The sequence below is a fragment of the Chanodichthys erythropterus genome, chromosome 21 (assembly GCF_024489055.1).
Source record: "Chanodichthys erythropterus isolate Z2021 chromosome 21, ASM2448905v1, whole genome shotgun sequence".
NCBI classification, from domain to species: Eukaryota; Metazoa; Chordata; class Actinopteri; order Cypriniformes; family Xenocyprididae; genus Chanodichthys; species Chanodichthys erythropterus.
Genome location: NC_090241.1, coordinates 12,349,385 through 12,373,312, shown reverse-complemented (window position 1 = coordinate 12,373,312; position 23,928 = coordinate 12,349,385). Strand labels below are relative to the sequence as shown.

At 39.8% G+C, this 23,928-nt stretch overlaps 3 protein-coding genes across 9 annotated transcripts in view; all 3 read left to right on the top strand.

Moving 5' to 3' along the window:
• Nucleotides 1–15,204, top strand: part of LOC137010654 (methyl-CpG-binding domain protein 5-like) — a 35,391-nt gene extending 20,187 nt beyond the window's left edge. For 3 of the 6 annotated variants that reach the window (XM_067372831.1, XM_067372829.1, XM_067372830.1), the window contains 8 exons: nt 738–918; nt 1,715–3,778; nt 7,044–7,303; nt 7,389–8,459; nt 9,456–9,529; nt 10,681–10,788; nt 10,984–11,116; nt 11,212–15,204. In XM_067372831.1, coding sequence (XP_067228932.1) covers nt 738–918; nt 1,715–3,778; nt 7,044–7,303; nt 7,389–8,459; nt 9,456–9,529; nt 10,681–10,788; nt 10,984–11,116; nt 11,212–11,271 — 3,951 coding nt within the window. In that variant the 3' untranslated portion in view covers nt 11,272–15,204. The remainder of the gene's footprint in view (nt 1–737; nt 919–1,714; nt 3,779–7,043; nt 7,304–7,388; nt 8,460–9,455; nt 9,530–10,680; nt 10,789–10,983; nt 11,117–11,211) is intronic. The other 3 variants (XM_067372832.1, XM_067372833.1, XM_067372835.1) reach the window with 3 other exon arrangements.
• Nucleotides 15,205–16,212: 1,008 nt separating this feature from the next.
• Nucleotides 16,213–17,741, top strand: sowahcb (sosondowah ankyrin repeat domain family Cb). The gene has a single exon (XM_067374361.1). It carries the CDS (start codon nt 16,221–16,223, stop codon nt 17,739–17,741), a length of 1,521 nt encoding a protein of 506 aa, XP_067230462.1. The 5' UTR covers nt 16,213–16,220.
• Nucleotides 17,742–19,492: 1,751 nt separating this feature from the next.
• On the top strand, nt 19,493–23,256 carry crygm4 (crystallin, gamma M4). 2 transcript variants are annotated; one of them, XM_067372998.1, is made up of 4 exons: nt 19,493–19,730; nt 21,094–21,190; nt 22,056–22,295; nt 22,981–23,256. In XM_067372998.1, exons 2-4 carry the CDS (start codon nt 21,182–21,184, stop codon nt 23,254–23,256), a joined length of 525 nt encoding a protein of 174 aa, XP_067229099.1. In that variant the 5' UTR covers nt 19,493–19,730; nt 21,094–21,181. The 2 variants fall into 2 exon arrangements, with proteins under 2 accessions (XP_067229099.1, XP_067229100.1); XM_067372999.1 differs by lacking the exons at nt 19,493–19,730; nt 21,094–21,190 and adding an exon at nt 21,888–21,914.
• The last annotated feature ends 672 nt before the right edge of the window (nt 23,257–23,928 follow it).

The following is a 23,928-nucleotide window of genomic DNA, read 5'->3' as shown; positions in this document are numbered from 1 at the left end:
GAAATGAAATCTACACAGTTCAATTTGGGTTAGAAAACAATTAGGGTTAGAAGAAGTGTTGCCAAATGTATAACATGCTAGTAACATAATATTGCAATAATGATCCAGTCATAGACTCTTAAGCATTTGCCCATTTAAATCCAAACAACAACTTTTTTTTGGCTGGGCAGTGTACATTGGGGATGGCATGATGAGTGATGAATGGTTCAGATCAAATCATAGTTTCTGTGTCCGAAATCACATAGTCTCTGACTAGGTACTTATTTTGAATAATTACTTTGTGACTGCAAAAAAAAAAAAAAAAGTGTTCTATATAGTATGAATGTAATCCGGATGTACTACATTCGCCATATTGTCACTGTCATGTGACCTTCCAGAGTCAGTTGCGTCGCTACATTGCCATTCACAAATCCTCTCCCGTTAGCCTCATGGGATAGTAAAGTGTGCATTGTATGCACACATCAGAATCTTGCCAGAAGTATTAGGTCATCCAGATACTTTTTGCCTACTCTTTTATGAGTACTGTGAATTCATGCTTCATAAATTTGCTTATACCAACTCATTTCACACATACTGTATTTGTAGGGAAAAATTTGATGTTCGGATAACTTTTAGTAATAAGTATGGTATCATTGACTTTGAGATTTACTCGCCCCTAAATATCACATCAAATAAACAAAGCTAACTGTGACTTTATGCTGAAACAAAGTCCTGCTCTGACAATTCTGTTTTCTTAGGTTTTCAATTTTGATCCTGGTGCGGTGGTGAAGCAGAGGACTGCAGAGGATGTGAAGGCTGATGAGGATGTTACGAAGCTTTGCATCCACAAGAGGAAGCTTATCGCTGTGGCGACACTGCATAAAAGCATGGAGCTGCCACCTCCTTCCCTAACACTCACCAGTCCAGGTGGAGGCACAAGTATGACGTCTTATCTGACAACAGAATGAGTAATTTTTGTAAATTTAAAGTGCCTCTATTATGCTGATTCGGATATTACCTTTCATGTAGTGTGTTTGTGAACGTAAAAGTCCTGCAAAGTTTCAAAGATCAAAGTGCAGATAAATGGAGTTATTGTCTCCCAAAAGAAAGAAGTGATTCTTAAACTGCCTGAAACGAGTCGTCAATAATTCCAGCCTTACTTCCAGCTCGAACCCAAGTAGGTTTGCAACAAATTTAGTGTTCAGTTTCCGACACGTGGTAAGCAGTCGCCCAATCAAAACACACTAGGCATTTGACCACTCAAAGCAGAGCAACATTTCCACTGTGAAAAAATATCTGATGCTGCAATTTATATTATGAGAAAATTTGTTTTTTGAACTTGCATGTTGCATGTTAACCTATTGTAGGAGCCTCCAAAACAAACTTAGGAACCTTTAAAATAGCATAATAGAGGCACTTTAATTTGAAGCTCCTTTTTAATAAACTATGTTTTTGTGCATGTTTGTTCCTCAGTATTTAGTGATTTTACTGTGAATTGTAGAAGGGGTACCTATGATGTAAATTAAGTAATTCTAACCTTTTGATAAATAGGCCCTATTATAAATGTCACAGGATATCACAGTTTATCGCAAATGACAACCAAAGACAATCTCACAAACCCACCCCAAATCTAGCACAAGGGTTCTTAGGGTTCTCATACCCTCAATGGAAAACCCTGTAGTAAAGAAACATTCACACACCAAATGACTGACAGCGACTCTCTGTCTTCCTGTAGGTGTGACCTCCATGACCCCTACCACACAGCCTCGAGCAATAAGGAATAAAACCCACGAGGGCCAGCCAGAATGTAAGAACCCATTTAAGGTGATGATGGCGGCGGGGCAACGGCACTTCTCTCCGGATCTGTGCGGCCCGCAGCAGCAGGACGTTTTTCCTGTGTACTCCAGGCAGAGACTGGCCAGCGGTGAGCCAGGGCCCAAGTCTCCGTACCGCAGTGGGCATGGAGGCATGTTGAGCCCTCCCTCGCAAGCCTTCGGGGATGGCTCTCTGTCCCCAAGAACAGACGCTATTGGCAGTCCTGACGGGTTTGTACGCAACAACCCCTGTGGCTTCCAGGGGACCGGCAGTCCCAGCGCCATCCACAGCAACAGCCGCATCCCTTTGTCTTCTCCTGGGGTCATGATGCACGGCTCACCCGCCACCCAGTCATCCTGCGTCATGGCTGGAAGGACTAACATGCCTCTGTCCCCCCCAGTCCCCAACAAGAGCCCCGTCATGAAAAAGCCCCTGTGCAACTACCCGCCCAGCATGGACTCGAGCAGAACTGTGTTTCACCACAAGGCTCCAACTGCTCCCGCACCCCCTCTGCCACCTCCCTGTGCCCTGCAGAATAAACAGGTGAGCTCCGAGAAGGACCCTCTTGGCATCCTGGATCCCATTCCCAGTAAACCGAACCCATCTACTTTCCAGCCCAATGCCCACTCTCAGGTACCAATGGTGAATGTAAACATCCCTCCTGCCATCGTCCCATTGCCGAGCAACCTGCCTTTGCCCACGGTGAAGCCGGGGCCGGTCGGTCACATGCAGAGGACTCAGCACGGCACAGCCACATCCATCTCCCCGTCACCCGTCACCTCTCCTGTGCACATGTCTGGGCCCTCCCTGGGCCGGATGGAAGTGTCTCCGCAACGATCCCGCTCCTCGTCCACCTCTTCCGAGCAAGGCAGCTTTGCCGTTCCCCCGTGCGGCACTATGAAGGTCCCACCACGCTCGCCCAGATCCTCCATGAGTTCGCCCCGACCTGCTTTGCCTTCCAGCCCATCTGGCAAGCCAGACGTTCTCCACCAGTACAAAGAAATACCCACCCAGCTGCTGGCAGGGATGAGTAGCAGCATGAGCAGTCAGCACAATCCCATGTATCCCCCCGCCTCAGGCGGCACCACGCCGCAGAAGGAGCACCCGGGCCTTTTGGGAATGCCACTGAACCAGATCCTTAACCAACACAACGCTGCCTCTTTCCCTGCCAGCAGTCTCCTCTCAGCTGCCGCCAAAGCACAGCTAGCAAATCAAAATAAGCTTGGAGGAGGTGGCTGCAGCGGTGGCGGCACTTGCTCAGGCAGTGCAGGGGCATCTGCTGGGCTCTCTTGCCCTCTCGGTGCGACTGATACCAACAGGGCTGTTGAAACCCACAATACTTTAAATCCTATGTTGCCACCCAACCCTGCCATGATTATGCCCAGCAGTGAGGGCCAGAGTGGACGTGCAGCCCTTCGGGACAAGCTCATGGCACAGCAGCGTGACCCTCTCCGCAAGCGCAAGCATCCTCCAAACGCTGCTAACCACGAGAATAATTTCTTCAACATGGCTGGCATGAGGACGCCCTGCTCTTCCACCGAGCAGATGAGAAAAACCTCTCGACTGCCTTCAAACACATCAATGGCTCAGTTACTCCAATCTTTGAGCAACCACAGCTCGCACATGGCCAGGGGCAGAAACCCAGGCCTTGTAAGTCCTGGTCGTGTGCACTTTGGCGAGGGGGCCGTGGCCTCTGGTGCGGCACCTCAGAGTGCACAAGTACAGCAGCGGCTGCATGGCCAGACAGAAGCCATGCTCTGCCCTGGTGTGGAGTCCCAGAGCCAGTATTCAGGCATGATGAACCAGATGCAGGCTACAGCGATGGGAAACTGTGGACCTGTGAACCAAGGAGGACAAGTTCCTCTTGGAAACCATGTGATGGGGCACACAAGCTCTCACTTTCAGCAGCGTGTCCAGCCAAATGTCAGCTGCATGCTGCCCAGCAGCAGTGATGCCTGCTGCTCACAACCCATGACTGACACAGGTAAGGAGAATATTGAGCACTTGATGAAGTGATATTTTGTTACACTAAATTGGTATTGAGAAATCTCATATGGTAATGCAAGATTTTGGTCATCTCACCTGCCCCTAGGTTGCATGCTTTTTGATTTCTTTTACCTTATTGGATGTTTTTAATACCTTTGTCTTGGTAAGTGAAAAGACAGTAGTGAAGTTTCTTCCATTGCGGCAACTCCTAATTACTAAAGAGGCTAAAAAAAAAAAAATGTTTGTAATGATTTGGAAGCAGTCGTTCACATCGCTTAAAGGGATGTGAAAAAAAACAAAAACATTCTATCATCTATTACTCACCCTCATGTCGTTCCAAATCCATAAGACTCTTCATCTTCAGAACACAAATTAATAATATTTCTAATGAAATCTGAGAAATTTTTGTACCTCTGTTAAAAGTCTATTCACCCATGAACTAAGCCTTAAAATAACAATAACTGTTTTTCATTTTATGTTGCGGGGCCAATGAAAATTTTGTAGAAATCGGGGGGAAAAATGCATTGAGCTCTGCTGATTTCAATATTTTAATTAACACCTTACATATGGAAATATGTTATGATGTTATAATGAATATTTGTGCCCTCCTTTTTTATAATGTAGTATCAGTGAATTGCTGGAGCTGTTTATATAGAGAATACAGTCACTCTACTGTGAAGTTAGAAGTAACTATATTCACTATGATATAACATTTGTTGCTATTAATTAAAACCATCTGCTTAAGGGCTGTTTAAATTCATAAGGCTACCAGGCTTAGGCTAAATAAGGCTAAATGACAACCCCACCACCCCCCCCCCCCCCCCCAGACAAAAACTGCTTTTTCCATGATTTGTTTAGATTCGCTTAAATCATAAGAAGGATATTCAGTTGGAATATTTTTGGAGAGAAATCTTTATGATCTGATCAAAAAAAAGTGATGAGTCATACTGCCAACTTTTCCTGTCGTGGATCATGTAAGCTGTTTCTTTTGATATGATGCAGCATCTTTTGATCAAATGTGGTTTATTAAATCAGTCTATCCAAGTAAATTATATTGGAGGAAAGATTACTTGCTGTCAGGCAGATGAGGTTATGTTTCATAAACGGTCACTGTAATGTGCCATAATGATAATAACTGTTGTCAAAATCATCGTACTTGCAGTCCAAATTCAAAAATTTGTTAGATTGAAATAACTAAAAATAAAGTTGTATTGCATGCATGTAAGTATTTTTTTTTTTTAAACCAGCACAGATCCAGTGTTGGCATGACATGTATGTTCTGTTTCAGGCCTGTTTGCATTTTGTTGGCCTGAGCACCTGTACTTACATACTTAAAAATGCTCCTGTTATAATGCACACATCTTCTTTCCTGACCTGTTCAGTCGTGTATGTGTGTGTGAATCATACCTTGGAAAGCACTACCAATCATTGCACTGCTGTCTCCATGGCAACCTCCCCAGCAGCCGCTGGCAACAGTAGATCATACACACTGTCCGCACAGGGCCGTCATTCTGTGACACCACACACAGCATTCATTATGCAACACGACACGACTGTTATTTAGCACATGCATTTAATTTCACTTGATATAAAGTCAATGTATTTGCAGGAGTTCAATGTGTAGTTCAAGCATGATTTAAACATGCAACCTTTAAAACCAGGAAACTAAACGCACATCATGTGTTACCATTCACTGTGCCACATCAGCCAGGTAGCACAGGATTTTATACACTGCTCTGCAGTTCCACAAACTATGTATACACTAACAATTAAACATGTTTATTTTTATAAACTTCAACTACTCGTCCCTCAGTTTTTTTTTGTTTTGTTTTTTTAAGACCAACATTGTATTTCTAGGTTTGGCAACTCAAGATCCACTTTCATGCAGAGTTTAGCTTCAACCCTGATCGAACTCACCTGCCTGTAGCTCTCTAGCAATCCCGAAGACCTTGATTAGATTGTTCAGGTGTGTTTTGATAAGGGTTGGAGCTGAACTGAAAGGTAAAGTGGATCTTGAGGGCTAGAGTTGCCCAGCTTTAGTTTAAAAGCAGAAACGTGATGCTTGTATTTCTATTAGATAGAGCATGTGAATTATTCAGTGAATACCTGTTTATTAATTAAGTGCTGTAAAGTGTTTGATGACCAGTGGATACATTTCTAGTATGTGTTTCTGACAATTTCTGTGGGTGTATCATGCTGAATATACACCAGTTTTAGCACACGGAGGTCTGTAATATCTACAGCGAACTATCCGTAAATGTTCCCACTGACAGTAGCTCGGCAATACTGGAAGTACGTACATTGCTTACTGGTATCTTTGCTCACGAGCGCTCAGTTCTGGAGACTTTTTTTGATGTTACTAATTACTCTAAAGGTCCGTTCACATTAAGGTAACTATAAGATTAGTATAGCACATTAAGATAAGTATATTAGCATCCAGACCAGTGGACAGTATTGTTCTGTTCTGTATTGTGCTGCAGTTATTTCGTCTGCTGCTTCATTCTTTGAGCTCTTGTCAATTTTTTTTTTTTTTTTTTTTTTTTTTTATCATTCATCAGCTGGAAAAAAAAATCATTCTGAAAGTGATTCCAATGATATTGTTTCTGTACCGTTATAGTTGTGGTGTGGATTCTGCTATTCTTTGATTTTTAGAACTATATCTTTATCGCTATCATTATAGTTGTCCTTAGTGTGAACGGGCCTTAAGTCACAGGAAATTTATGTCATTGCAACAGTGATTGACTGGCGACACCACAAAGTCTCAAACCTTTCACTAATGACTATTCTTCCAGTTTATGAGCTACAATGTCAAAGACAGCAGGGCTGTGCAATTTTAAGCATTAAGTATTTAACACTTTTAAGAGCCTTCAAAGAATTATATAATTAAATTTTTGCAGTTTGTGTTGCTTGTATGTGGGTATTTTTGCGTTTTAGTGGCTTTACTAGAATGACAAATTTTTACATTTAAAGTTTAGATTAGTAATAAAGTAAGATTAGTAACTGATTCTTTCTCTTTAGTCTTATGCTAAGTATAATCTTGTTTTACATCTTGTTGGTTACTTTTCAAACATTGTGCATTTTGTGCATGCGTAACTAGGTCTGCCAATCAGTTGATTATTTTTTTTTTGATTTTCCAGTTTATATTTTTAGTTCCTCCTGCTTTTGCATATTTTATTTATTTATGTACTAACCAGGTAGTATCGATATATGTGGTTTCAAGATTGGTGACACTTTTGTGCTGTTCCTAACACTTCCTGCCACAGGTGACCCTGCATCACTGAGCTGCAGCATAGGAAACACTCCTCAGATGGGTGGTGTCATGGCTGCCGCAGGGCACATATACCACCACCAACACCACCACCTCCACCACCACCACCAGCAGCAGCAGCTGCACCCTTCACTGCAGGGCATGCATGGGGTCTCCACATACCCGAGCCAGGGGCATTCCTTCGCTACCGCCCCTTTTACGGACAATAACGTTCCCAACTCCAACAACTTGCCTTGCCTGTACCAGGATTATCAGGTGACTCACTCAGTCAAGTAAAATAAGTCCTTTCTTTTGCTATAGCTAATGTGCTCTAAATGACATGTTTTTGCCATTTGTTCAGGGGTGCATGCCTGACAGCAGCCAGCCTGGAATGACATCTCATTCTGGAGACGCAGGCATGTACCGAGAGGGACAGCAGAAACTACAGGGTCAGGGTGATGCTTCAATGGCAGGAGGTCAGAGTTCGGTGGAGTCAGTGGATGCGATCTACAGAGCGGTGGTGGACGCCGCCGGCAAAGGCATGCATGTGACCATCACTACCGGCATGAGCGGCAGCACGCAGGCGAGCCCCGTCCCCGCGCTCAGTGCCATGAGTGCCTTCACTGCCTCCATCGGCCAGCCGCTCAGCCTACCTCACGCCGTTAACGCAGTCATACATGCGCCGCGCAGCTCCGAGGGGACGGAGCAGCTTTCCCAGCCTCAGCGCAACCGGCCGCAGCTGCCCAACCACACGCGCAGAAGCTCCGAGCATGGGAAGAACACGCCGGACGGCACGGACGCGCATGAGTATTTCCGCTCACCCAGCGCTGCTACACCCCGTCCGCAGTGGGATGAGTCCAACCACGCTCACTGGAGAGGCGAGGAGTTTCTGGAGTGTTCCACACAGGTGCACAGCAGCCCATGCGGTAGCAAAGGAGAGAGAAAAAGCATCATGGACTGTCAGCCAGAGACCCACGAGCCCTCTGACTCTCACAACGATGACAGCTCAAGCCTGCGGTTTAACCACCGCACTGCCAGTGGCATTAGAGAGCGGCTGGAGCCCATGGAGCGATGCGCTCAGCTGAACGGCACGCTGCCTCGTGGCGGGTACGGGGAGCCACTCACCGGCGATGACCAGTCGCCCGGCTCCTCCACAAGCTTGGAAGGGCCGCTGCTCAAAGACTACACTCACTTCAACGGGCACTTTAATGGACACTGTGCACCCAGCCCCTCTGACACAAAGAGTCTCAGCAGTGAGGAGGAGCTGCGGCACCCCGACTCACCTTCAGCTGACCTGCTGCACTACAGGCCCAGGGCCTTCAACGTAGGCGAACTGGTCTGGCCAATAAAAGGCTTCCCTCCCTGGCCTAACAAACTGATGGGAGAAGAGCATGGACACAATCCCAGCATGCAACTGTCTGAACAGGCCAAGGTAAGAAAGCCTTGTCCTGTCTATATCCCCTTGAAGGTGCCTAATGCGAGAGTCAATCTGTTATTATACAAAATTTTAAGGAAACATCATTTTGTAACATTTTGCTATAGAGCAGCATGTCCTGGTTCATTGAACATTTCAGTGAGATTTGTGTCAGTGGTTGTTTTTAGTGGGGCAAGTGATGATCTCTGAACTCAATCTTGTCAGTAGCTATGTTTCCATCCATCTATTTTAATGAGAATTTTGGGATATCGCATAAAAATGCAGGATTAAAATACACAAATTCTAAAAACTTAGATAAATGTATGTGCTCAATTAAGGCAGATTTTTTTTTTATTCGATAAGAAGACATGAAAAGAAGGCATTTACTGAATAAACCCCTGATGTGCAACAAAAAACTTGTGACTCAACAGACGATGTGATTGGATAACTGGACTAACCAGCGGACCAATCGCATCGCAGCATCTCAAATGTTGGTTTGGTGGTTCTGAAACGTCTGAGCCAAAGTCTTGTCATCAGAATGATTTGGTTTAATTCCCTCAGGCTCCCAGAAGTATCACACAATTGCGTTCCCAAACGCAAGAGAACACGACAGCTTTTATTGTGTTTCATCTGTCACTCTTGAGATGTAAGTCATTATGATAAAGGAAAAAATAGTTTCTTCCCCGATTGCAGCAACTTCCATTTTTATCACAGATATTTTGTGCCAATTTCCTAGGAAGTGACGATTTTGTTCTCTTGAACACATGGGGTAGAAACGGTGCTATTCCAGTTGTGCACACAAGTTAATTCACAGCTTTGGATGGAAACATAGTTAGAGATTGTTGTGCACATCAGATCTCAGTGTACTTTTAGATACAAAAAGTGCACTTAGATCTGATTTAAGTCAAGTTTAAAATCCTTAACAGCAGTAGTAAATTTTGCAGATGAGTTCTCTGGATCCTGCTGTACCTGGTGTTGCAGTGACAAATCTCCTGCTGTTTGAACACTTTTTAGGTTGAACCAGAGCAGCTGAAAACACTAACACAAGACCTTCAGGTGCTGGACAGAGCCAGCAAAAAAAACAGAAAGTAAGTGTCTTGTCTCTCTAATGTAGGGATATGAAAACTCTCATACGCTGATAAACATCTAATCTACAAGTGAGAATGTTTAATGGTGTTTCCAATGGTTGTGTAAAACGACCAACAACCGTCAACCATCCCTCAGATCTGTGGTCCGACAGACTCGCACAAGCTCATGTTTAAAATACTTACACATTTCCCGATTATTAATTTTATTTTGTGACCTTCTCCCCCATCTGATTTCTAGTGACAGGTTCACATTTTAAGTTCAATTCACCTTTATTCGTATAGTGCTTTTCAAAATGCATATCATTACAAAATATCTTTACAGAAAATACAGTGCCATTTGCCATTGAACAGGGAGTCTTGCACTAAATTAAGAAATCTCCATTACTCTCTTTAAACTCCAGAGAGCAATAACGGGTGACTGTCAAGGAAAAAATCCATCAATGGTGAGGTGTTGAAAAAAAACCAGGAGAGGAACCAGACTTATCTGGGACCCAGCCTTGTCTAGCAACAAAAAATGTTATATAACAATAATATTTACCTCTAAGATAGTACAAGTTGCAATATAAGAATAATATTATGGCAGTGTTTTAAGTCCATCTATTGTTGGCATCATCTGCACCTTTGAGTTTGTAAAGAGGTCGATTCCAATTTAAGATTGATAAGGTCCTATTCCTTGTTTGTTTGTTTTTTTTTACATTATTGCGTCATAATTTTATTATTGCTTTCATGTTTCTATCAGAACTTTTAATGCTCATTTATTTTATTGAATGTTCTTTCATTTTACTGAGCATTCCTGTTAAAGCCCCGATATACTCACAGTGAAGTTCTTTTTCATTCTTCGCTTAGGGGTTAAAAGAAGTTTGAAATCGGCAATATATACAATATTAGCCACGCTGCCCACACTGTTGAAAGTGACGTTTAAATATGTGCTGCATTTCCTTCTCAATAACAAAATTAACATGACAAAATGGCAGTCACTCACGTCACATTTATTTATATAGCTCTTTATACGATAGATTGCTTTAAAGCAGCAGCTTTACAGTATTAAATATGGAAAAAAGTGCCATTGTCTCTTTCAGTTAGAATAACAACTTCAGTTTGTACTATAAAGCATATCTCACTGTGTTTTTACTCGCGTCTGACCTCGACAGACTGAATAGAAAAAATGAACCGGAGAAGATTTACACATCAAAGAAGTCGGAGCTTGAGAGCCACACCTACCTATTACATCATCGCCATGGACCAATCGTAGTTCGAAGGTGTTTACAAGCCAGAGTGAACTTTTCCAGAGAGTTCGCTTTGGCAAGCTGTTTCAAACTACATTAATGAACGTTTTGGCCTGATTTTGTTCGAAATGACGTCAAACCAGTTTGTTCTTCAATTTTACTTGAAGTATATTTGGGCCTTAAGTTTGGGTCAATGTTTTGTTATTGTTGTTTTTTTTTTTTTTTAAGGTACTTTATAAATGCTTCAACTTGTACTGAGGAATCTTGTGTCGATCTCTCTCACAGGACAGGAAAGCTGAATCATCATTTAGAAGCTGCGATTCATGAGGCCATGAGTGAGTTGGACAAGATGTCTGGAACTGTGAGTGTCACACACACAAATATCACATGGAGCTTCTCATACGCCTGATTGGCTGAAGGGATGATGCAGTGAAGCTGTTGTCTGTCAATCTGCAGGTTCACCAGGATCGTCAAGTCAAACTGCCCAAACCCAAGAGAAGGAAAATCTCCAGATAACAGCAGCGATCAGGCGTCAGTGTCTCTTTCTTTCTCTCTCTTTCTCTCTTTGATCGTGGTGCTACATTCTAGCAGACGGCTCATCTTGGCCCCGCCCTCACCCAGAGACTGACAGGTGCTGGATCAGCCAATTAGAAAAGGCAGCAAATACAACTTGCTGAAGAACTATTTTTTTCTAGTGTACAAGAAAAAATATCAAAAAAAGAAACAAAAAAAACTGCATTTAAGAACACAGTCCAAATATTTCTGATATGTTTTCAATGTGTATATAGACAATACAGAAATTTCATGGTAAAAACATGGGAAGAAGTGTAAATACTGTAGGATAATGACATGTACAAGCCAACTCAATGCACACTTTATCTTCAGCTGTACAAAACACAAAGCAGAAATGTCTCATTGGCCCATAAGGCCCTGTGACATTACAATGAATAAGAGTCAATCTGAGACTTTTGTAAGCTTCAGTTTGAGTTGTATTTTGAGTGTGTATGTGTGTGAGTGTGTCAGAGTGGACTTCACCAGCTGAATGGGCTAGTTACAATTTTGACACGTACTTGTGGGCTTCTATATATAGTTCAGGTCTTCCAGCACTAAACACTAATACATTAATACGTTTAGAATTGTCCTGTGATGTTTTCTGTTTTTATACGGTTATTTTGGTCTTTCTGTTGTCATATTTGTTTGAGTTAGACCACATTGATGAAACACTCTGGTTTCATACTGTACTGGCCAACATTGAGGAAAACTGGGGCCTTATAATGTGTGTTAAAAATTATGTATGAAACACCCTGACGTTTAGTAAAACTTGGCAATAATACAGCCCTGCGCACATGCTCGGTAAAGCCTTATAAGTGTGTGTGTGTACACACACACAGACAAATGTACCCTTCAGTATTACTCTGTTTGTTTTGCCTTTCATGATGCACTCAGTATTTTCTCTCTCCTTGAAGTTTCACTCGTCAAGAAATGAACAGTACTTTTGGGAAATCTTAATTTCATTGTCCGCTCAGCCTCCAGTCTTATCAATAGTGTAATGAAAGCCAATTTACTCTACATGGAGACGGTCACCTCATGCTGAGATCACAAGACCAGCTGAACACCAATCACTTTATCTCAGTAACTTTGAAAAGGGAAAATGCTGTCAGTAACTGGAAACGTTGGCTTTTGGCATATCAACATAACCGGGATCAGTGTCTATGGAAGCTTGTTTCTGCCGCAGAATATATATTATATTATATATAATATATTCTTATATAAACTCGCAATTCTGAATTTTTTCTTGCAATTGCGAGTTTGTTAGAATTCTTAATTTATTTCATTCATGAGTTATAAAGTCAGAATTGCGCCATAAATAGTCGTAATTCTGAGATAAACTCGTAATTCTGAGATAAACTCGCAATTCTGCATTTTTTCTCATAATTGCAAGTTTATATCTCAATTATGAGTATAAAGTCCAAAATCTGAGTCATATTTTTGAGATGTAAATTCACAATTCAAACTTTTTTTCTCACTATTGAGTTTATATCTTCTGACTTTATTTCAATCGTGAGTCATAAAGTCTGAATTGTGAGGTAAATAGTTGCAATTCTGAGAAATAGTCAAAGTGTCATAATTCTGATATAAACTCACTCATACTTGCAATTGTGAGTTTAAATCTCATGATTCTGAATTTATTTAAATTGTGAGTTATAAAGTCAGAATTGCGAGATGGTCGTAATTATAATACAAACTCTCAATTGACTTTTTTCTCGTAATTGCAAGTTTATATATCAGAATTCTGCATTTATTTCAGTCGTGAGTTCTATAGTCCAAATTGCGAGATTAATAGTCGCAATTCTGAGAAAGTTGTAATTCTGAGAAACTCCCAATTCTGATATAAAATTGCAATGACATTTTTTTCTTGCAATTATGAGTTTATATCTCATGATTCTCAATTTATTTAAATTGTGAGTTATAAAGTGAGAGTTGCGAGATGGTCGTAATTATAATACAAACTCTCAATTGACTTTTCTCGTAATTGCGAGTTTATATATCAGAATTCTGAATTTATCGTGAGTTATAAAGTCCAAATTGCGAGATTAATAGTCGTAATTCTGAGATAAACTCTCAATTCTGATAAAAAAATTGCAAGTTTATCTCAGAATTCTGACTTTATTTCAGTCATGAGTTATAAAGTCTGAATTGTGAGAGGGTCATAATTCTGAGAAAATCACAATTCTGATATAAACAAGCAATTCTGACTTTTTTTCCTCACAATTATGGGTTTAAATTTCAGAATTGTGAGGGGAAAAAAGGTCAGAATTGTGAGATTTAAAAATTTGCGTGGTGGAAACAAGCTTCCGTAAGTATCAGTCCGAGACCGTGTACATATCAGCCAACCAACATCCAAAATGAGTCTCTTTAACGTGGCCCAATCTTGTTGTAATAATAATGTGTTATTGTTTTTGAGTGCTGCATTATTGAAAGACACAGATGAACTGTAGATGTATTGAATCTCATACAGACTCAGGAAAGTGCTGTTATCATTCAGATTCAAGTTCTAAAAGGAGTTCATGGGAAATGTCTCTTCAGTGAGAGGAGTTTGTGTCATTGCGTCTGTGGTACTTTGATGAATTATGATCAGAAGGGTTTTTTGAGTTGTAATTGTGGTTTAGGGGTCATAGACTGGGATGTCGAATGAGCCTCACCCTGGAGGTCAGAGGTCAGCGTTGGGGTCAGGACAGGTTGTACATAATTACTGTAGCACATGATGCTACATGGATGTCTGCCATTAACACTAACTCAATATGAAGAGCTGATTAAATTATTTTTCTTGTGTGTAAACTCTATATATGTGTAGGATTTTACAGCACATTGCTGTGTCTCATTAGTTTGCATCCATTTTGAACTCTAATCTAGGGAAGATTAAATTCCAGGTATTGGCCGTTTTCTCTCATTGTCGTCGGTCTTTACAGAAAATTCACTACAAAATTAAGTGCAATATTTCCATGCAGTGGATCTGAAAACTATATCAACGCAAATATTGTTTCTAATCATGTTCCAGAGGTGAAAACATTCAAGCCCCGATAACAGACTCAAACAGACGAATGGTGTTGAACTTGTGCACGTCTCTGCTGGTGAAGTCGGCTCTGTTGTCAGTGCAATGCTGCGGCTCTGTGTTCAAAGTCTTACTGTTCAAGGTCAAAATACATTTTGTGTTTATGTGGTCAGTGTTGCCCAAAACCTTTCCATTTCTATTCTTGAGTCATATTCTTTCATTTTCTCTCTGTGCGCGTGAGTGTGTGTGTGCGTGTGTGCGTGCGTGCGTGCATGTATGTGAACATTTTTATTTTGTTGTCTTTGCTTGCTATTTTATGATTGGTATCTGACTGGTATTACGAACCTTTCTGATGTCAATATTTTTTTTTCGATACGTATCTGAGTATATATTTTCTCACCAGTATGTACTTTACAGCAGTCGACTTTGTAAAGTATGTTGTGCACTTGATTATGTTTGTTTCTGATAGCTTTGATGTGGCTGTTAGGTTTAGTTTGTTAAAGTCCATAATTTCTTATTGTTTCATTTGATTTTTTTTTTTTTTTTTAAGATGTCCTAAACAGCAGTTTTGTAAATATTGTGAACATTACAGGTCATGCTGTGATGTGACATTGAAATAATGTTGCACCAATGTTTCAATTAAAACCTGGTCACTAAATCTTGGTCACTAAACTGGTGTCTTTATATGATGGATCTTCAGAAATAATTGAAAGAGTATTTGTTTTGTCTTTTCAAATTCATGTTTTAATACCATTTTCAAATTTACTCTGGACTTCAGTTTAATTCTAGGTAGTAAAGCAATGGTTCAACAGTTAAATACCTTTCATTTTTTTTGGCCACATACACATTTGTAAAAGGTGCACTAAAACGCTTTGTCTGAATAATGTATATAAACTTGAAATGGCTAGAAAATGTCATTATTTATTTATTTATTTTTTATCTCAGAAATGGACTGTATAACTTGCTATTGCGAGTTCTCACATTTTTTACATTTTTTTCATGCAATTTTGACTTTATTTCTCACAATTACAAGAAGAAAAGTGGGTTCTTTTGTTCTGTGGTGGAAACAAGCTTTCCTAATATGGAAGCTTGTTTCTGCCACTGAATAAAAAAAATAAAAAAATTAAAAGGGCGACCTTTTATATCAATTCGGACTTTCTCACGACTGCTAGTTTATATCTCGCTATTCTGACTTTATTTGTTTTATTTAGCTATTTATTTACCCTTTGCACATTTTCAGGTTTCTCAGAAGCAGAATGAAAGACTACATTAAATGTGTTCCCATTTGCTCAAATAGCAAGAAAAACTCCACAATAGTGTTTTCACAACTTTCATGTAATTTGATACAAATATAATACGAAGTATAGTGTTATAAATGTAAATTTTTTTTTAATTAAAGTATAAAAATGATTTACGAAGTTGATGACCTTTAAAACGCGTCATCGCGGTCTGTAAAAAAAAAAAAAAAAAAGGTCCATGACTTTTTTCTTTAGAATTGTGAGATAACCTCGGAATTGCGGAAAAAAGGTCAGAATTGTGAAATAAAAAGTCAGTTTCTTTCTTAATGTTTATTCGTGACTGAAACAAGCTTCCCATACTTTAAACAAATTGGGAATCTGGTCTTTCACGAAACAATAACATTCGTAAATCCCATAAATCCATTCGTTTCATTACAGAGCAGACGAGGATGCTTTTGAGCAGCGCTCCACCTGCAGGTTAAACCGAGAATTGCCAATCCGGAGCAAGTGAGTGCGGGCGGGGGATGGAAGAGCATCAAGCAGATTAACGGGGGGAAAAGGACAGACGCAGCATTGTCTGTTTACATCGATATCATTTATGTAGATTACTGTTAACTAGTGCGTGATAGTTGATTTACAGAGGCAGTATTTCGTAAGCTTAATGAATACACACGATGGCGACCGAATGCGACCAAGAAGCAGTTTTATATTTCATAAAGGAGAAGGGAGGGCGCGTGAAGAACGTGGATTTAACGGATCATTTTCGAACGACAATCCCCAAAGATCCTGCGTTAAAACAAGTAGCAAAGGAAGCCTTTAAACGGTATGTAGACAGTGTGGCTTACGTTAAAGAGGAAAATGGCGAGAAATACGTTTGCCTTAAAAAGAAATTTAGGCGCCCAAACGAGAAGAGTGACAGAAATGGTCCAGCCGATGAGCTCAAATCCCATGAAGAATACGAGGCCTCTCCCAGCAAAAGTGGAGTATATGAAGGCATGTTACCTGGCTCAGGTTACGGAACTACAAATGCGGGAGGTGCAAAATCACAGCCGGATATTTCTGTCAAGTTTTCAATGGGTGTGAACGGCAGGACAGAATCTGACATGGGGAATTCAAGCAGCAGCACGGCGGAGGACAAAACTGGTTTAAGTCTGAAAATAAACCAATCACAGGCGGCTGATAAAAGCCCAAGACCCGAGATATCAGTGAGAGAGAATGAGGGAACTGCGTGTATTTCGGCATGTGAAGCGAAAGACGAATCAATGGATGAGGCTGGAAAAGAAAACACACCTGGGCAGGTCAATAATTTGACAGATGACTCCATCAGCAACAGCCGCAAGCATTTCGCCCAGGCTTTGATGAACAGTTCACCGCAGGTTCGTCGCAGCGGAGCTCTGAGAAACTCCGTTTATCTCTCGGGCAAGTGTAGAGACTGCCCGCGGCCTGACGGCGACTATGAGCCCGCGTCGGTGACGCTGGAGCCGCTGGAACACGACTGGATGATGTGCGCGTCTGACGGACACTGGGAGAGTCTCCACCGGCTGCTCGTCAGAGATCCCAGCCTCATAACTAGGAAAGACTTCATTACGGGATTCACCTGTCTGCACTGGGCTGCAAAGCTCGGGAAACACGAACTGATTGTAATGCTTGTCAACTTTGCCACAGAACATCAGATCGCTCTGAACGTCAACGCGCGTTCCAGCGCGGGCTACACGCCTCTCCATTTAGCGGCGATGCATAATCACCTCGAGGTCGTCAAATTGTTAGTCGGAGCGTTTGACGCCGATGTGGAGGCTCGAGATTACAACGGAAGAAAAGCGTACCAGTACCTGAAGAGTGACATTGCGCAAAACATTCTAGACATCGTGGGCGCGTGCGTGGAATCTGACGCGGACAACGTGGATGCTGGAGATTCGGGTCGCTGGAGATTGTCGAGGGTCATTCAGTCCAATTTCAGACCTCTGAAACCACTAAACCACAACAGCAGCGAAGAGGATGCACGAGACGGCAGCGGCGTGACCAGACCGAAATCTCTCCGCAGGAAATCTTCCTTTACTAAAATGAGACCGAGTCTAAATAAAATCCGCCTCAGGTCGCAGATAGTGCACAGCACTTCTCTCCTAGATAGATTTGAGAAAGATTCAACAGAAGAACCTCCAAACCTCTCAAGACCCAAATCAACCCTTTTTGGGTGACACTAAAAAAAGGTTCTATATGGAACCTTAAAATATTCCTTTAGGCGCTTCACACAGAACCTTTTAGGGGTTCCCATCATGGGATCACTTTATGGATTTAGTTTTAATTAATTTTGATGTAATTCAATTGAATGAATTAAGCAGCTCATAAAACATTCATTACTAGAAAAATTTAAATAACGTATTAAACATGAAAGTATTATGCAATAATTTAAGACATTTCTTCTTATATAGAACCTTTTGAGTCAAGAACCCAAGAGTTCTATATAGAACCACACTATGGATTGTGATACTGAATTTTAAAACGGTAAAACATTATGGTGGTCTGATTTATTAAGTGTTAAGCGAGGGACACAATGTAACATTTTTGTCCTTATTACAGGTTTTCATTTTGTTAAAACTGCATTAGAAGAGTAGCACAACTAGGTAGTGTCCTGAACAGTTAAAGGTGCAGTAAGCAATTTCTGAGAAACACTGTTTAAAGTGGATTGGACCGAGCACCAAAACACACTTGTAGCCAGTTAGCAGTAAGGGACATAGAGGGTGTCTCATTTCTAATTTGCGCATCCTCATTTCCTTTCCTTGTGTCTTAGCTCCACCCCCTTAAGATGCAAGGGAAGGATACACCTGTGTGTCCTTGCTCATGGCTCCTTAGGATGCGTCCTCACTCCTCATTCCTCGCGGTACAATTAGAGAATTGAGATGTCCTTCAAGATGGCGGAGTACGGTCGGTTTCCAGGTCATGGGCTGAAGTACTGAGGAGCAAGGAAACGAAGAAACATCAATTTTAGTATTGAGAAGCACCCATACATTCATGAGGGGGGAGGTGCCTGTGTTGCATAGCATGTTTGTGAATTTGGGGGCGGAGCTATCAAGATAGGGGTGTGATCCTTTTGGGAAGGGGCATATTTGTTTTGGTGATTTCAAATATAAGCATTTTGCTTACTGCACCTTTAATGTAAAATTGTGACATATTCTAAACATATCTATATATATTTGTGTATGGGGGGGGTGATTTGTAAAATATATATACTGTTTTTGTGATTATTTTAAGATGTTTATGATATTCAAGGGTTGCGTAACAATACTTTTTATTTATTTTTTAGTATTTGACGTTGGATGACAGAAAGAGAAAAGAATGATGAATTAGTACAGACATGCCACACACTCTGTAACCAGGAAACAGGTAGTAATCCAGCAGATAATCATGTTTTACACAACACGTTTTCTTCGCTTGTGTAATACTGTACACACCCATGTTAAGAAGCCACACAGACTGGTATTCCAAAAAATGTACAGATACACCCTGATGAATAACTAATTTAATCTTTCCAACAAGCCCTTTAACCAAACAAGTTATTTTGTAAGATCATTGGCAATCTCAGTGTTCATAGGCTCAAAACACAGATTTGAAATGGACTGATTTAAGTGTCCAGCCTGAAGAAGCTTGTTTCTCTGCAAATGTGCAAAATGTTTTTATAGTCCTGTCATTTCTGTGCATACTCTTACGGGTCCTTTTTGACTCAGAAGAGGTACTTTTTTAGTACAAAAATAAAACTGGATATGTGTAGCATTAGTTATGACTAATTTTGTATTATTCACTCACAGGCATGATACATGACCAAAGAGAAGCTGATTTCCAAGAGAACCCTTTCCTCAGCAGTGCACCCTCTAGGCTGTAACACTACGTTCATTTGTATTAGTCTACAGTGCGAGCAGCAGCCTTTAGCTCAGGTTGTTGTGGGATCAGCTGTTTGTGTGTGTTCACTCAGATGGATCAAACTATTTCAGCGCTCTCAGCGCTCCTGTACTCTCTGCTGGCACACGGATCACCATCATGGGAAAATCTCCCTGAATCATCAGCACAGACACCTTTTGTCCGAGGCCTCAGATCCACAAACACATTTATTTCTCATTTGAATGAGTATCACTGATCTCAACCTCCTAGAAAGGAGTCATTATATTCAGTATTATATCACATTTCTTTTGGTAAATTATATTTTTATCTTTATACAATACAATACAGACTGTTTCAAAGCAGCTCCACAGTAATAAACAAGAAAATAACTGCTAGTGCAACACTGCAAAAAATGCTTTTCTTACAGAGTTTTCTTATTTCAAGAGCAAATATCTAAAATTTCTTAAATTAAAATACATTTTGTATATAAGAAAATGTCTTGTTTCCTGGGGGGAAAAAGTGCATTTTGCTGAAAACTAGTAAAATTTTCTGCCAACAGGGTAAGAAAAATAATCTTAATGCAAACTGAAAACTAGATTTTTTTTTCTTACCCCATTGGCAGATAATTGTACTTGTTTTAAGCAAAATGCACTTCATTTAGATTTTTTTTTTTACCCCCAGGAAACAAGACTAAATATCTTGTCATTTTTCTTGTATAGAAAATGCATCTTGATTTAAGAATTATTAGATATTTTGACTGGAAACAAGACAAAAATACCAAGAAAGAAAAGCTTTTTTTTTTTTTTTTGCAGTGTACAAAATTCATCAATTATGAAACATTGAATTTCAACTTTGAGCAGATCTACAGAAGAAAATACTGTTGTAATTCAGCTCAATGTGTGTACAAAGGCAATAGTGTCACTATTCAGCTGAATTTAGTTCAAAGTTGATACAATTCACTTCAATGACAGTGTCAATGTTGCATAGTTCATCAGTTACGAAACAAATTTGATTCAGCTATAAGCAGAATTATCCCTATTCTGCTCAAATCAATTCAGGTTTTGCTCTCATCTGATATTTAGTGGAGTTAATATTAAATAATAATATATTATTGAATAATAGACTTTTAAACACCCTTAAATATTCTGATAACTGTGCTTGCAGTTCATAACATCCAGGAAAACTAGCAGGAATGAGTATAGAAATACTTTAAATGCTTAAACTAAATTTTCAAAACATTTTTTTGCATTTTGTTGAAATTTTCAATAATTAGTGGTTTTAATGATGGATGAAGGAGTCAGTGTTTAATGTTTTGAATGTCTCACATCTCCCCATTTTTTTCCTAACATGTATTAATATTTAATAATGAGTATAGATACAATATATAAATCCCACACACTACTCAGGCTGACAGAAATGTTATAGTAAAAATATTTTTGTGACAATGAAAGTTTGAGTAGTGGTTTTATATTGTTCTTTCATCCCACACAGCTACAAATGATTTGGTTTTGTGAGGCTCTATATTTCTTATTGTGTTGATCATGGACTAAATAGATCATTAAACTTCTAAAAACATTCAGGCACAAACTGCATTTGATGCACAATAGTTTTTGTTGTTGGAAGCCTTTGATAGATGCAGAAATTAACAGAAAAGTTCTCTTGCTTGTTCATCAGCTTTGACTATTTGAATAACAAAAAGCTATAGCAGAGCTTATCAAGTATAAAAGCGGCAGCGGTAGATCATTCCTGCACAGAACCAGCCATGAACAAGGTAAGCACTGCAAACATCTACTGCATTAACCAACGCAATGCTATAGAATTCCTCAGGGTACTGCTGCTTCCCAGCTAACAAATATATGTTCTAAGAATGTTGTTAACGTTTCCATCAAGTTATGAAAATGTTATTTCTCAATGTTCTCTGAATGTTCAAAATGCCCATTTTTTTAAAATGTTTTTTTGTGTGTGTGGTTGCGCAATCGTTAAAAAAACCCAATCCGTTTTATAATTTTGCAAACATTTTGGGAACGTTACTTTTGAATGTTCTCTGAACATTCTGAAACAAAAAACAAACAAACAAAAAATGCTTGTTTCATGCATTCTCTTTTATTAAAACTTGAATATGGGTTAGTTTCATCAAGCAACGTTTTGAGCAAAAAGTGAAAATCGCGTTTTTGTCATAGACTTCTTTCTAGAAGGGATTCGGTATGATGATCATAACACAGATGGAGTAGATCGAGTCCATCAACACAGTTCACAGTTATTTCCTCTTCATGGGTTTAACATTTCATTCAGTAATGTTAGGCAGTTTTGATTTATATGCTGTTAAATGTGTGATGATCACGTTAGATTACATGTGGGTTAGCAATGCTTCTATTGCTTGTTTCTTCTTCACCCGTGTTTTGATCTGGAGATTCTGTACTCTTTCAGAAGATGCTTAATAGCGCCCTCCACCATATAACAGTGAAAACATGACTAGTCGGAAAATTTCATCAATGGCAGGGAAAGAGTTAAAGCCCAGATAATTCTGAACAAAAGTTCTATTGATGTTACTGGAAGAACATTTGTTCATAACTTTGAGATAACATCACTAGAATGTTAGCTGGTTTACTGATAAATTATGTTTATGCTTCATTTAGATTATCTTCTACGAGGACAGAAACTTCCAGGGTCGGTCTTACGAGACCAGCAATGACTGCCCTGAGCTCAACTCATATTTGAGCCGCTGCAGCTCTTGCCGGGTGGAGAGCGGCTGCTTCATGGTATACGATCGCTCCAATTTCATGGGAAACCAGTATTTTGTGCGTAGAGGCGAGTATTCTGACTGCAAGCGACTGGGCTTGAGCGACTCCATTAGATCCTCCCGTATCATCCCTCAGGTATGGCACTGCATTCTTAACTCTAACTCTTATTTATGCATACTGTCACATGATTGCATAACCAATAATTCAAGAACAGTCTTTCGAATGCAGAAGCATTTTATTAGAACTGTACACTCTTAGAAGAAAGGGTAAGGGAACCTTAAATGGTTCTGTCAGGTACTTCATATATAGAACCTTTAAGGGATTCCATAATGGGATCATTTTATGGATTTAGTTTTAATTTTGTTTTATTGTAAATTAAATTAAAATCTAAAAAATGTAAATTACCTGTGAAACGTGAAAGTATTATTATATTAAGAATCATTTAAGTATAATTTTCTCCTTGTATACACTCTTAAAAATTAAGGTTCTTTATTGACATTTATGGTTCCATGAAGAACTTTTAACATCCATGTAAACTTTGCATTCCACAAAAGGTTCTTTATAGTGGAAAAAGGTTTTTTAAATTATTAAAATGTTAAAACAAAAATGGTTCTTTTAAGAGCTGCTGAACTGAAATGTTCTTTGGGGGAACCATAAATAGTTCTTCTGTGGCATTGCTGTGAAACCCTTCTTTTGGAACATTTATGTTTTTTTTAAATTGATTCAAGAAAACTAGGGTTCTATATAGAACTCTTTTTTTTCCTAAGAGTGGGTTTTTAGAGTGCTTCTCACTAGTCTTTATTTCAAAACCATTGAGCAGCACAGAGGACCCTTCAGGATGAGGATCTACGAGAGAGAGAACTTTGGTGGTATGATGCACGAGCTCACGGATGACTGCGAGTCCATGACGGATCGTTACCGTTTGTCTGAGATGCGGTCCTGTCATGTGATGGATGGCCACTGGCTGCTTTATGAGCAGCCAAACTACAGAGGCAGGATGATGTACCTGAGACCTGGAGAGTACAGGAGCTTCAGAGACATGGGCCTCAGCTTCAGATTCAGCTCCATGCGCAGAATCATGGATCCCTGCAATTAATAATGATGAATCAGGAATGATTTGATTGACGAATTAAATGACCTTCACAATTACTTACTCTTCTTTCTGTGGTGTTTGTTACATTGAGTTCAGTGAAAGGTCTTCATGAAACAATATTTGTTTGGGAACACAATTTGACCCCATAAAGAGAGACCAGTATGTTCAGTGAAGATCAGGAGTCAAATTTAGTTTCCTGAATAGAGTTCTTCACACTTCCATAGGCCCTAGAAAATGAGTAAGAGGATCCAGGCTTGAACTAACTTAGGACACAGACAAACCAATAATTATATAGGAGTATGAAAGATCAGTTTCTGATAGGTACAGATCATTCTAGCAATGTCCAAACATGATGTTCAGTTCTCCACGCAAATGTGGTTATTTAAAAGCAACATCTGTGACACACTATCCCAGCTAAAAGGGAACGTTCTTAGAACTTTGGCTAACGTTCTGGCAAGGTTCTCTAAAAATTATGAACAAACATCATTCCAGTAATGGTTGATCAAATTTATCTGGTTTTTAATAATGTGCTCAAAACGTTAGCACAAAAACAATATTTATACATCATTGATGGAACTAGAAGAGTCTGAAACAAAGACATTACAAATCAGCAATTATATTAACTTATTTTTTATTGCATATACAAACTATACAAATACACTGAATTTTACAAAA